The 14,579-nt window shown below is 37.3% G+C and overlaps 2 protein-coding genes and 1 long non-coding RNA gene across 6 annotated transcripts; 2 read left to right on the top strand and 1 right to left on the bottom strand.

Annotated features, from left to right (window-relative positions):
• Positions 1-1,916: 1,916 nt before the first annotated feature.
• On the top strand, positions 1,917-7,824 carry LOC137249548 (uncharacterized). Of its 3 annotated transcripts, XR_010952415.1 has the most exons (5): positions 1,917-3,121; positions 3,611-3,777; positions 3,852-4,054; positions 4,114-4,344; positions 7,382-7,824. It is a non-coding gene; the product is annotated as an uncharacterized lncRNA (long non-coding RNA). The 3 variants fall into 3 exon arrangements; XR_010952413.1 differs by lacking the exon at positions 3,611-3,777 and having other exon boundaries at positions 1,929-3,086; XR_010952414.1 differs by lacking the exon at positions 1,917-3,121 and having other exon boundaries at positions 3,135-3,777.
• A 751-nt stretch (positions 7,825-8,575) lies between these two features.
• LOC137251488 (2',5'-phosphodiesterase 12) lies at positions 8,576-11,177 on the top strand. 2 transcript variants are annotated; one of them, XM_067786161.1, is made up of 6 exons: positions 8,576-9,044; positions 9,096-9,356; positions 9,429-10,109; positions 10,192-10,474; positions 10,521-10,678; positions 10,730-11,177. In XM_067786161.1, the coding sequence occupies exons 1-6, from the start codon at positions 8,577-8,579 to the stop codon at positions 10,841-10,843; spliced, it is 1,965 nt and encodes a 654-aa protein (XP_067642262.1). In that variant the 5' UTR covers position 8,576; the 3' UTR covers positions 10,844-11,177. The 2 variants fall into 2 exon arrangements, with proteins under 2 accessions (XP_067642262.1, XP_067642263.1); XM_067786162.1 differs by having other exon boundaries at positions 8,577-9,044; positions 10,527-10,678.
• On the bottom strand, positions 10,899-11,927 carry ND-20 (NADH dehydrogenase (ubiquinone) 20 kDa subunit). Its single transcript, XM_067786163.1, has 2 exons — positions 11,796-11,927; positions 10,899-11,670 (listed from the first exon to the last, which is right to left on the bottom strand). Exon 2 carries the CDS (start codon positions 11,652-11,654, stop codon positions 10,974-10,976), a length of 681 nt encoding a protein of 226 aa, XP_067642264.1. The 5' UTR covers positions 11,655-11,670; positions 11,796-11,927; the 3' UTR covers positions 10,899-10,973.
• Positions 11,928-14,579: the final 2,652 nt, after the last annotated feature.

Genomic DNA, 14,579 nt, shown 5'->3' with positions numbered 1-14,579 from the left:
TGCGTTGACAAAATGCAATGCCATATTATTTGTTCAATGTATGAGTAAATTGTCATTTTGGTGAATTTCGTTGATATGGTGAATTGTTTTTGTGACTTTCGTTTACTGAATACCGAAATCATTTCAAGTCAAAAAAATTGTCTCTAAAGGAAAATCTCAAATTTAGAGACTTGAGATGAGACTGAATTACAGAATTCAGCCGTAAGTGTGATATCTTCTGCATAGACGTCAAAATTCCAAAGTGATTGGATCACCTGATTTGTAATTGACTATCTCTGTCTCATTCTGTATAGGCGACGCCATATTGAAATATCTGTCAAAACGCTAAAAAGTAGCCATATTGAACATCCTGTCAGGCAGTTGACAGATAAGATATCACACTTAGTCATCATTCACAATGATTCTTATGTTAGCATTTGCGTGAATAAAGAAACTGATATATTTCTATACATAAAACCAGTGCGCGGTTGCATTTTATCAGAGTTGCCATAGTATAATTTTATTATTAGTTATTTGCATGCAATATTTTACTTTTGGCAACTCGGTTCGATCGTCATAGTGTCGTGATCACTGTCGTTAAAAAACGAGCAATGATCGGCTGATGGTAGTCCGCAAACGCATTGCAAAGGAGTATTGTTAGAGTACTCCAACATGCAGAAAATGGAACACGTAACCCAACAATTTTTGCAGGGTATACATACTATAGTATAGAGAAATATTAGTTTCTTTATTCACGCAAATGCTAAATAACATAAGAATATTCGTAGTAAAAAATATAAAAGTTGTATTGCCCCTCTTCATTTACTTTCATTTTAAATTAAATTCACTCCGATAATTCCTTCCGAGACAATTCCTCTTTAGTACTTTGGCATATGATCCTCTGTGGGTGCTTCATGGAGTACTACATTGAAAGTACTTTGGAAAGTACTCTCACGTATGTACTCTATACAATACTCCCAAACAAAGCGAGAGTGAGATCACCTACTCCTCTCCTAGGACATCGCAATGTTAATCGGAGCACATTTTTTGTATGAATTATAATTCCGGTTTATTTGTAATAATAATGCCAAGGTTGGGTTTTTTTTTCATGTATCTCCGTTCGGATTCGGTGCTCTATTCTCAATCAATCTTATTTTTTTTTTCGTGTCTCTATCATTGCCATATTTTCACATTTTTTTTTAAACATCTTTCTTATAATAAGTTACCGATGTTTTCCTACAGAGGGCTGCGTCAGCTAAGCAAGAATCAAAGCGAGCACCTGATTGGCTGATCGCCAGATTCTTGCCTAAAAGACAGCGCTGCCATACTTATATTTTTCACATTACACTTTCTGCTCGTGCAACCGATCTGACTGTTAGATGGCGTTGGCTGTAATCCATCCAGTGACTATTAGGGCTGGCACACAATTATTACTAACGACGAGTGTCAGTACCTTCATTTCTGATGGATTACAGAATACAGATTAGTTTTGGAATACTCTTATACTCCCAAAGGAGTATTCCTTACATTATTTATGGAGTACTCGCGTTTTTTGAAGGGACTTGTAGATACGAGATTAACGAATAAACGGGACGATGTGTATATGCATATTATGCATGATAAGTTTCTACATAGGTATATTGTAATTTATTCTGTGAAAGTACATAATGTAAACAAATATGTATAGCAAGAGGCAACACTTTTTTACTATTATCTTTACTTATTTGCGCTTACGTTTCTTCATTTTTCAAATTTGCCTTTTTCTAAACAACAGCTGTTGTGTGGTTATTTCGCTGTAACCCCCTACTTTTGTGGGTAAAAAATTATCCAGCTACCCAGCTAGAATGTTGTTACCACATCAGGGGCGCTATTCAGTAACTATGAGTTTTGAAATGTACATTTTTCTTTCATACAAATTATATGAAGAAAAAGTGTACATTTTAAAACTCACAGTTACTGAATAGGGCCCCAGAATCGGGGCGTTAATCGCATCTATATCAAAAATGGCATTGTGTCGCGGTCTTTAGGTGCAGTGTGAGCACTAATTTACCCATTAACAGCCTGATTCTAATGTGGTACAACTTTCTTCACCACGGCAACTTTCTTCATGTGGTAGCTTTTGTACCCTTTTGGTATTCTGCCCACGAAAGTAGCCGGATAATTGTTTACCCACTAAAATAGGTGGTAACATCGATTTAACCACACAAAAGCTGTTGTTTAGAAAAAGGCAATACTGAAAAATAAAGAATTGTGAGCGCAAATAACTAAACATAATAGTAAAAAAGTGTTGCCTCTTGCTATACATATTTGTTTCCATGTACTTTCACAGTATATATTACCATTGTTTACTATATAGTTTGGCAGCTTAAGTAGAGGTTATTTTGCGAATAGAGTGGAAGGCAGTGGACTACGCAGTCGAATGCATTGTTTACTATATAGTTTGGCAGCTTAATTCGAGGTTATGTTGCGAATAGAGTGGAAGGCACTCGCAGGCCGTGAAAATGGGCACTCGAATGGAGTGGAATGAAGAACAGCAGGAAGACCGGAGTTGCATTGGATCAATCATTGCATCAATATTAAAGATAAATTTAGGAAAAATAATTAAATACTTGAGTATAAGCAAACATTTTCTTTCAATTACTGCAATTAAGTTGTCCTAGATGCTATATATTCCAAAATTATAACATTTTATGTCTGTTTAAAAATTTAACTTCAATTTCCGTAATATGGCCATTAGTGATGTTTGTGTGTGTGTGCAAATTTTGAACGACGAGCTGTTACCCTACAAGACGGAGGTAACTAGTTCCCCAACCCATTCAAAGCTTTTTTCGCTCTCCACTAACACATCGACGTTTCTTGCTGTCATCGAAATGACAGCGTCATCTTAATACGACAATTTATTAATTATTCCGGGAAACATTTTAAAACGATGAAAAACTATAATTGTGGTAATTAAACTAAAAAAGTGCTTGTGCTACGAACTTTTAGGTGTGACGTGTGTTAGCTGTTTAGGCACTTCTAAATTAACCTGGCGCATTAACTAGAGGCAGCCAAGTCCTCTTGCCACCAATTGGAATTGGAAGATTCGATTTCCAAAACTAAAAAAGGTAACGTTTTCAGACAGTGCACAACCTAAACAAAGGTGGGTAATAGTCTAGTTGAGGGGTCGACTGCTAATAAGCTACCAAAAATATCGAGAGAGGTGTCAAACGACGCGTCTTGACATCAGTATTAATAATCCGATGGCGGAAAATAAAAATTTTAACGCGTTCAAAAGATATTAACGAAAAACCGAAAAAAGACCCACGGGTACCTCCGAAACCGGGGGTCGGATCCATAGTATTTTTGCGCAGAACATCTTTCTGCGTTGGCGGCCTTCGGCCGCGCTTATAAAAAATAACCCTGGGCTACGCCATGCCAAGTCCGGGTGTGTGGTATAATCGTGGCTACCGCCACGGTGATGCACGATTTTTTTTTGTGGGTATGAACACAACAACAACCACAGGGAAATCGCCAACTTCAACTGCAAATATCTCCGGACAGGGATAAAATTTTTCGTCTTTTGACACCACACTCGATATTTTTGGTAGCGTATTAGCAGTCGACCCCTCAACTAGACTATTACCCAAAGGTGGTATCAAAAGACGCGTGTCGAGATCCGTTTTTAGAATCTGAAAGTTGTATAGAATCGACGGGATGGCCTAGAAGGTTTCAGGTGGTCATACTAAATCGCTCCCGGGGAGTGTCCTTATCGCTACAACCAAAGCAACATTATTTTTCTCTGCTTTTCATTCATACGTATGTGTATTTTTAAATAATAAAAAAAAATGTTATATTATTCTAATATATATCTCTGCCGGGGTGCGATTCAGCTCAGGATATGCCAAAACAACAAGAAACCTACAATTAAATGCAGATTCACGTGTCATTTGCCAAGGATTTACCGGTAAACAAGGTACTTTCCACAACCAACATGCTTTGGAATACGGTACAAAATTGGTTGGATGTATTTTCCCAAAAAAGGGTGGAACTACGCATCTTGGTTTGCCAGTATTTGCTTCGGTAATTTATATTGGTTTGTATTGATTAAAAATTGCAATAGTAAATAATGTAATGTGAATTAAAATTGAATAGGTAGCCGAAGCAAAAAATGCAACTGATCCGCATGCAACTGTTCTTTATGTGCCGCCACCGGGAGCTGCTGCTGCTATCATAGCAGTATTACAAGCACGACATTTCTTTGATTGGTTGCATAATCGAAATTGTGCCCTAACATGATATGGTTCGCGTTAAGCACGCTATGTTAAATCAATATAAATCTCGTCTAGTCAGGCCCGATTGTCCAGGATCATCGCACCAGAAAGGGTAAGTAAATTGCCTACCATATTAAATATATAAACAACATGTATGAATTTGTTAGTGATAATTTGTCATGCTTTTGTTGATAATCAACTGAAGAAGGCAAATACCAAAGAGTTCGAAGTTCATGTAAATACCAATTGATTTCCTAAAAGCCTTCGGGGAGTAACCTTATCGCTACAACAACAACAACAACAACAATAGAGGTACTCCTACCCCAGAAAATGGTCAACATTTATAGTGCATACAAAGAACATTTCAACTCACCAAATTCACTCATATTAACAGAGTATATGTGGAACTTAAGAGCGAATTTAGAGTTTCACAAAGTTGCACTGCCACACCGCCATTTTATACAGGGTAAAAGTGTAACGCTTTTGCGTTGCGAGCAGGCAAGAATTTTCACAAAAGAACGAAATACCCCGTAAAGGCGTTGCCTGTTTTTTAGAATAGAACAACAACGCTTGCGTAACACTTTATCCAGAAAAGAAAACGCTATCATAGCTGCGGGTTGCACAAGGCGAGTAATCAGCATTCGAGTTTTTGTCGAGAATGTGACGTAGTGCTCCGTTGTAAGCTCCTTTCATATTGGCGCCGTTATCGTACCCTTGTGCACGACAATCTTCAATCATGTATGGCAAATTAGATCAGCGATTTTCTGAGCAGTTTTTTGCTTACAATTCACGAAAGCCACAATCTGTTCTGGAATTGTAAATTTGTTGCTTTCGAATTGAAATGGAGTGAGCGCAAAATGAACGTAGTCAACGTGACTAGCATCAAGCATAGCATCAACGATAATAGCAAAATACTTAGCTTTCTTGCCTTGATCTAATAAAGTTTCCCTCACATGCTTTGCACAAATTTCTATAAACTCGTTCTGAATGTCTGGGGAAAGATAGTGAACTTGTAAACGTTTGTGCTGCTATTGTGAAATCCTAACTTTCTCCAAATGATCTCTAAGTATAGGATCATAATGGCTTATGAGATCTTAGATGCCCAAAAAATGTCCATCCTTTCGCTTTTTGAAAAAAAAAATTGTGTCCAAAATTCTATATAAAATTTCTTTCCACTTTTGAGTTTCAGTGATTAGCTGTTCATTGATAAGTGTATCAATTGTAGCCTCCTTTCAAATTAGGTTTTGTAAAGATCGCCATTGAATATAACAGTTAATGTGATCTTCAGTATTTTCGTGTGATGGCAGTTTAGCGTATAACTTCTTCCATACCTGGAATTTCGAATATTCGCCAGGACAACAAATTTTAGGTCGATTTAAAGTATTGGTGCTTAACAGACGACATGGTAGGCAATAAAAAGCATTGCTACTGGCACTCCACACCAACCAGTGACGCTCCACTTTCTCTCCATTTGGCAAGATTCTGTTTAACAACGAGGTAGGAAATGCCTCGTCATGACAATCACGTGGAAAAATAACAGGGCACTTTTGATGACCTCGACGAATTATTTCGTTGACTTCTTCAGATCGCAAAAACTCATTATTCACGGTACCGATATCGAAGTCGTTTAAATAATCTAGACTTTGATACAGAGTTGGTGGTATTGTTGGAAGGCTTTTTGAAGATGAACCTTCATCAGTGTTACCACGAAAACTTTACGATTTCGGATTCACATATATTTTTGTTTGATATTTTTATTGTCTCCTCACTGTTCGAGGGACCAGGTAAAAAATCATTATCAATATTCGTTGCTTTTGAAATTCGGCTTAAAATTTCCACATGGAACAACTAAAGACTCTCCTCAATTAAAAAAAATGTCTTAGTACCTCTAAATCGCGGGCCACCCGAGAAATACCGGGCCCCTGAGAAATATCGTGCCCTGCGCTTGCCAGGCTAAGGCTCCAGCTAATAGGAGGTATAAAGCTGTCAGATCTAGAAGCAGCAAGTGGCTTAAGTCCTAGGAAGCTTCTAGTATTTGTCAAGAGGACGGAGTTTTTTTTATAACATAGGTCCTGGTTCTTGATAGGGTTTTCAGCTTGGTCGTTAAAACAAACTTCTGGTAACACTACGGACTCATTCAGTCTATGTGAGATCCTCATGAACCGGCAACTTCAACCTAACCTATATTTTGTGTTTTGGTTTTTACTTTAGAATCTACCGGTTAAGTAAGCGATGTCAGCTAACTAAGCGCCTTCAAATGTATATCCATAAGGAACATGAGGTCGCCAGAGCCTCGGCTGTTAAAGAAACAGGATTCGCCACGGGTAGGTGACATTGACAGTTGGGTTGGAGAGGCTATATATTGCGCTGTCAACCCATTGAAAGGATTGCGCTACAAAACCCCTTGAATCAAATTGGTATTTTAGTCGCCTCTTACGACAGGCATAGCTACCACGGGTATACTCGAAGCCCACTAACCCGCTGGAGCCATGAGAAGCTTGAGTGCACTTTGGGTGTCGCAAGGCAAGTTCCGTCGTGCCTGGTTTTGTTGGGTGAGCGGCCAGGCAAGGCAGCAGGGTACACATGCACGATTCAGGAGGATACCCTCGCTGAACCCAGAAAATCTGGGAAAATTAGATGTACTGCTCAGATCCAGCAAACGAGTATGTTCTGTACTGGCATATGATAAACTTGCAGACAACCAAACGTTTACTTTCCTGTCCAAAAGGGAATTTGTGCTCGGCACTGCTGCTAAAGAAAAATAGACGTAGTCATATCAATTCGTTCCCGGGTTACTGGGGGAAAGCAGTTTTAGCAGTACTTTGCCCGTTTCAATTTGCACATCCATTCAAAAAACTTCGCATAATGGATTAAACAGTCATCTGCATTTATTCGTTTTTGTTTTTGTAGCACGCCTAATTTACTATCTATTACCCCAACATCTATCAATTATCCCTTGTTATAATCTTCGGGTACCCCCGCTACCGGAAGATGCCTTGGCATGGTGGAAGTTCACTTGAATTTACTTTACAGGTCCTGATTCTGGTTATCTGAAATCCCCTTGAGTATCTTGTATTTATTAAGCACTTCCGGTTATATTAAAAACTTATTATCTATCCTTACTGATATTCGTTTCTTTTTCATTCTAGGTAATTCGATTTGACGATGTGGGCATAGCAATATTCCAGCTGTGGCTGTAAGAAGAACGTACATTTGCTCAAACTACAAGAAAACTGCGACAACTGTCCCTCGGCCTTTTTAGTATCACATATAAGGCCCTACCACGCATATTATGGGAAAGGGTCAAGTTCAAAGGCTCAACATCACCTGCAAATCGACTTTGATAGCACGCAATGGGGCTGCATATATTCCGGTATTATATCTACAACACTAATATCTATGCAAACTGATACTAACAACAACACCCGCGCAGGAAAAATTGAGCACCATCAGTGTGAGCTTCGAAACTCAAAGTGGTTTCAGAAAGGGCACGACCACGAATGAGTTTATGTCTTTACATATGTAGTTTGTACATATAAATATGCACATTGTATACATAATTTATTCATAATTAAATATTATTGAAACAAAATGGACGCGTTTCATTCATATAAAAAGCGAATTGACAGAAGGTAACCGGTACGGGTAACCGATAGGTCAGTTACCTGTGTTGTTGTTGTATATGTTTTGGTTAGCGATAACGAAAACATACCTAATGAAGTAACTTAAAAATGTAAATAACATCGAGCGAGAAGGAATGTCGAAAACACAATAGGTAAGAGCGAGAAAGCGAGTCACACGTACACTATTTTGAGAGAGCGCATGGGTTTCCTTTTTCACGACAACAATGTAAAAATCATTAAGACGATAATTGGTGACCAAGTTATTGGTAACGACTAAGTAATCGATTAGGTAACGGGTATCTGTCTTGTAGGGTAGTTGCGCTACTTGGTAAAGTTTACAATGGTCGAATGTCATATAATGAAGGAATGGTGTTCGGAGTTTTTTCAAAGTTAAAAAAAAATGATAAAGGATTTAATATAAATAAAACTATTGTTTTAATAACAACAAAAACGCCATATATATTCTGTATACATAAATTTGTAAGGATTATCTCACTTTAAAATTTGAATTAAATAATCTAAAGTTTTTTTTGAAACTGAGTCGAGAACTGTGCGTGTGAATGTGCGAATTTTCACCGATCAGCTGTTAGTTGCGCTTGGTAAAATTTACGGTGATATATTACAAAATAGCTATGTAAAAACGTATGCATGTATGTACATACATATGTATATACACATCGTCCTGTTTATTCGTTAACAATCAACATTTCATGCCATCTCTATGTGTCAATTTTTGTTCCCAATAATTGCAACAAATTCGCCAATCTGTCAAATGCCTCTTTGCTCAAGGATTTTGTGTTCATTTTTTTATTTAGGTCATAAGGCAAACATTTCCTTAGTTAAATTTAATAAAAAGTTATTAAGTTTAGTCATAGATTCACACAAAGCTGCTTGGATTTTGAGTTCTCGTGATTCGCACACTCATCGCACTAAATACGATATGGATAAAGTTTACTTACGTCGTAATGGTGATAATGAGGAACTCCACATCAGCTTTCGATATATAAATGAAACTTTGCGATTGGATAGGGAGTTCAATTTTTGCCGAAAAATAAATGAAAACATAGACGATGCTTTGAATCGCATTAGAAACAATATAGAAAAAGAGTTAAATAAAAAAGCCAAAAAAGGCAAGAAAAAAACACCATCCCAAACAAGAGCACCACCACCAGTATATAGCAATGAAGAGGTAAGTTCGCTACGTTTCAAATCAATATGAATTAACCTGAATTTGATTTAGATTCCTGTAGAAATTTTGAGGTCGAATATAAACAAAAAAATCGAAAATATGACTTTGGCTAAACTCTTGGAAGAAAAACTAAGTGACTTACAATTTCGTGTCATTGACCAAACCTTCCAAATAGTATACAACGTCCCATGGGTATTAAACTTAACCCTACCTGCAAATATACTGGCCGGTTACAGAGTTTACCCAAGTAAACTGGAACTACAATTCGCCGGTCGAGCTTACAGTATCGGCAAATGGTATAAGGCGAAAATGGTAAGTTAAGTTTTTTTCTTTTACCGAATTGAAAACGAAAACTACATTCACTATATTGTATGTTTAATTTAGCCAAAAAGTGGAGACTTGCGTCTTAAGGACATTTGGGAAAATTGCGGCAACGGCTTATATTATGAAACCACTAATAATGATATAGGTTATTATTTAAAATTTCAGCTAACACCTGGTGATGAATTTGGTCACTTCGGTCCGTGGGTGGAACAAATCACTAAAGCCGAAGTGCAAGCTGGTCCTGGAGAGTGTCCATTTGAAACAAGACATTGCTTTACCAAGCGAAGCTTGGACGAAGACTCTTTTCGCGTTGTATCATATAATATACTTGCTGATCTCTATGCTGATAGTGATTACACGCGCACTCACCTATTTCCTTACTGTCCGCCATATGCGTTAAAAATTGACTATCGCAAACAATTATATTTAAAAGAATTAATTGGTTACAATGCAGATATAATATGCTTACAGGAAGTCGATTTAAAAATTTTTGATTTCGATTTGGTGCCTGCTTTTGATTCGGCTGAATTGGGCTATAATGGCGTGATGGATCAAAAGGGAACATGTGGGGAAGGTATCGCAATATTTTATAGAAAATCAAGATTTGATTTATTGGGTAAATATGAACTTAATATTGGTGAAGGTATACGTACACTTCCACAATTCACCGATTTATGGAACAAGATTAAAAGAAACCAGAAACTCGTCGAGCGTATTTGCGATCGCTCCACCACGCTTCAGGTTTGTACATTTATACATACATGGTTCTATATCCTATTCAATTCTAGTACTATCAATACTTAATCAAATGAATCTTTTACAGATATTGGTGTTGAAATGCAGAAGTAATGACAGATATTTACTTATGGCGAATACGCATTTGTACTTCCATCCGGACGCAGATCACATACGACTTTTACAAATCGGCTTCGCCATGCTTTATGTGGATCACATATATCAAGAAACTATGTTAAAACTTAATTTAACAAATAAAGGAGAGTTGTCATTGATATTTTGCGGTGATTTCAATAGCGTGCCGGAATGTGGTATCTACAAATTAATGACGGAAGGGAGCGTGGGAGAAGATTTTATTGATTGGATAAGCAGTGGGTTTTGTTGGTATATAGCCGTATTTTCTTCTAATTTTTCCAGTTGCAGATGACCAGGAAAAAGTTCAAAATGTTAGCCTTACACAACCCTTCAGAATGAAATCAGCATGCGGCACACCTCCTTACACCAACTTTACACATGCATTTGCTGCATGCCTGGATTATATATTTTATCAAACTGATGGTCTAGAAGTGCAACAGGTTATAATCTCTTTACGCGACTTAACCAATTCTCTAATTCCATCTTTCCAGGTTGTTCCACTACCCACTGAAGAAGAGTTGCGCTGTCATATAGCTATCCCTTCAGTTGTTTTTCCATCGGACCATGTAGCGCTCGTCGCAGATATACATTTCAAACCTACATAGTGTGTTATGCCAGTGTGTAATAATGTACAAAAAAAAATTTGCTAAAAAATACAGATTTATTTTAATTTTGCAATGAAACAGCCAACATCATTTATTATACTATGGATACACTACATCGTAAATTTTTCATTTATTTTCTGTACCACATTTGCAGTGTTTTCATGCGTTTTACTTTTTTTTGTAATTGCAATACACCATACATTAGTGCTTCCGCTGTTGGTGGACAGCCGGGCACATATATATCTACTGGTATAATACGATCACATCCACGAACGACAGAATATGAATAATGGTAATAGCCACCACCGTTAGCACAACTGCCCATTGAAATTACCCATCTGGGTTCAGGCATCTGGTCATATACTTTGCGAAGCGCAGGAGCCATTTTGTTGGTGAGAGTACCAGCAACAATTATAACATCTGCCTGACGCGGCGATGCACGAAACACAACACCGTAGCGATCCATATCGTAGCGGGGCGCAGCGATGTGCATCATTTCAACAGCACAACAAGCCAAACCGAAAGTTAAGGGCCATATAGAACCTTTACGACCCCAATTTAAAAGATCATCTAAACGAGCAAGTGACCATTCTACCATGTTTGGTTGATTTCTTCCAAAAGGTGAGGCGCTTTGTTTCGGTAACGGATTTTTTGGATCAACCACTGGCATGGTTTGTTGTTGTCGCAAAGCCAATTTGTTAAAAGCTGGACCGAAAACTCCGTTAGTTCCAATCAAAAAACTAGGCGATCCAGAGGTGGAGAGCAACACTTTGGTCGTTTTGTTTACGAGTAAAGTAACGGATCGCAGCATGTTGGATAATTTAGTCCTGCAAATAAAGAGAAAACTATTGAAATTTTTGATGACCTTAAGGAAAATACATTCACTGATTTGTATAAGGAAATGACGGCAGAACACATTTACAATTGGCAGATTTTCGTAAAAATTGCAAACCTTTTTATATAACCAGACTATTCACCAAATTAACGCAGAACTCACAACAAATGTCAATGTCGATCACAATAACATATCGGTTTCGGCACTGTTTTATGTAAAGGAGATATCGATGGGTTCTTGGTTGTCAAAACCTTTAATAATATCGATATATTTTCGATGCTAGGTAATTCTATACGAAAGACTCTTAAAGCCAAATTAAACTTCCTTAAAGGCGAATTAATGGTGACTTAGGCAAGGTGCACACGAGGCCGCGCGCATAGGCGCGTACAAGATATTTCATATAGCTACAATTTCTCTGCGCCTCAAGATCTGCACACGAAGCTTCTTTCGGTAATAGTCTAGTTGAGGGGTCGACTGCTAATACGCTACCAAAAATATCGAGAGAGGTGTCAAACGGCGCGTCTTGACATCAGTATTAATAATCCGAAGGCGGAAAATAAAAATTTTAACGCGTTCAAAAGATATTAACGAAAAACCGAAAAAAGATCCGCGGGTACCTCCGAAACCGGGGGTCGGATCCATAGTATTTTTGCGCAGAACACCTTTCTGCGTTGGCGGCCTTCGGCCGCGATTATAAAAAATAACCCTGGGCTACGCCATGCCAAGTCCGGGTGTGTGGTATAACCGTGGCTACCGCCACGGTGATGCACAATTTTTTTGGGGGGTACTAACACAACAACAACCACATGGAAATCGCCAACTTCAAATGCAAATATCTCCGGACAGAGATAAAATTTTTCTTTTCCGCCATCGGATCATTGTTCTCGAGATTAATACGCGTCGTTTGACACCTCTCTCCATATTTTTGGTAGCGTATTAGCAGTCGACCCCTCAACTAGACTATTACCCTTCTTTCGAGCGTCGCTACAAAAAGCAAACAATTATTGAAAAAATTAAATTTCTTCAGCTATATCCGTCCCCGAAACCAAAGGAAAATAGGTATTAAACGTTGTTTGCATCCCCTTTGTAAATTATGAAACGCAATTTTAAACCACCGCGGACTAGAGAAAAGAGTGATTTCTAGTTTCCAACACTTTTTAGCCTTTTAAACGCCCAACAATGTCTAACCGAGCTGTTGTGGTGTTTAATACTCTTTTTCGCTTTGGTAATATACCTTTCACGCACTTTTATTAACTAAAGTAACATTTTTTAACGAATTACACAAATTTGCATACAAAAAAATGTAAACAAATATCTTGTTCTTCTTTTTTTCAAGCGTACGTACGCTCAGCGACCAACATTGCTGTACGCTTAGCTACACGAAAATTTCATGCTTTGTCGCTTTCATGCAGCTGACGCCTCGAATACAGCTGTCCATTCAAATACATGTGTTCGGCATCAAGCGTACAAATATCACCTGCAGCGTCTATGACGCGTAGCCTCATGTGCACCTTGCCTTATAACCATAAAGCCATTACCAGTTAATCAGCTGATCGAACATACCTTATGGAAAGGAATGTAATCGATTAATGGTGCCATACCATACCATTCCGTTTTTCTAAGTTGCAAATTAGTTGGCGGAAAAATATTTTCTTTTTATTTTTTTATTAATTTATAACAGAATTTTAACAAAAATGTAAGTAAAACTTGTTAAGAAACGTAAAAGGCTTGATAATGATTGTTTTTTATATGTTTCCAGGTAAAAATCAACATGCCGATGCCGAAGTCCTTGGACGAATTTGCCCCGCAAAAGTATTTGACACATACTTGAAAGCATCCTTATTAAGTCGAAATTTTTTTTTTTTTTTTTGAACCAAAATAAGAAAATAAGTCATTAAACTTTACCACTTTTAAGTTCAATTTCTTACAATTCGTCACTCATCTCAAATGGATTACACAAATCTCACAATATTTGCCTTTCCATTCTCGTCTGGCCATACTAATATGCGTTGCTTTCCAACTCCATAAATAATGCCACGGCTATTGATTCCATTATAATAGACATCTACAATTTGTGTCTGTTCGTTGGGACCAGTTATATGCCAAAGCAAGCTGCCGGAGTAGAGGAAGGTGAAGCGAAAACGTAAACAATCCTTGCGGAAAGAATAAATAAATCTTTATAAAGTATTTTAGGCCAGTGCAATGAAATTAGCATCCATAAAATTCAGAAAATGTCAACTATATTAGTGCAGGAATCCGTTTTAACAAAACTTGGTGGCCACGGCAGGGAATTGGCCAAAAGAACGACAAAAACACACAATTATGAAAGCACTTCACTAAAAAAAATATAACACTGCGGAAATATATTCTATTGCTTTTTTTTACAAAATGGCGTGGATAATAATAATATAAATAAAACGAAATTTATGATAATAACAAGGAGGAACGTTAATGAGGATATAATTGGTTTAAAAATAAATGATGAAAGCATACAAAAAGTTGACAGTATAAAATATTTGGGAATTATAATTGATAACAAACTCAAGTTTGAAGAACATATAAACTACACAGTCCAGAAAGTTGCGAAAAAAATTGGGGTTATGCAGAGAACATCCAAATATATTCAAAAAAAGTACAAAATAATTATATATAAGTCCATTATAGAACCGCACTTTGTAAACTGCCCATCTATTCTATTCATTGTGTCAGACAAAGAAATAGATAAACTTCAAAAGATGCAAAACAGATGAATGAGATTTATTCTTAAAAAACCTAGAGATACTCGTACGGCTGATATGCTGAAAAGTTTGAACTGGTTAAGTGTAAAGCAAAAGATTTTTTTTCACGCTATGAAGTTTATATTTAATATTAAAAGTGAAAATGTACCTGAATATCTAAGTA

Source organism: Eurosta solidaginis, chromosome 4 (genome assembly GCF_040869045.1).
Source record: "Eurosta solidaginis isolate ZX-2024a chromosome 4, ASM4086904v1, whole genome shotgun sequence".
In the NCBI taxonomy this organism is placed as follows: Eukaryota; Metazoa; Arthropoda; class Insecta; order Diptera; family Tephritidae; genus Eurosta; species Eurosta solidaginis.
The sequence above is the reverse complement of the archived record's forward strand: the minus strand, read 5'-3'. Positions and strand labels throughout refer to the sequence as shown.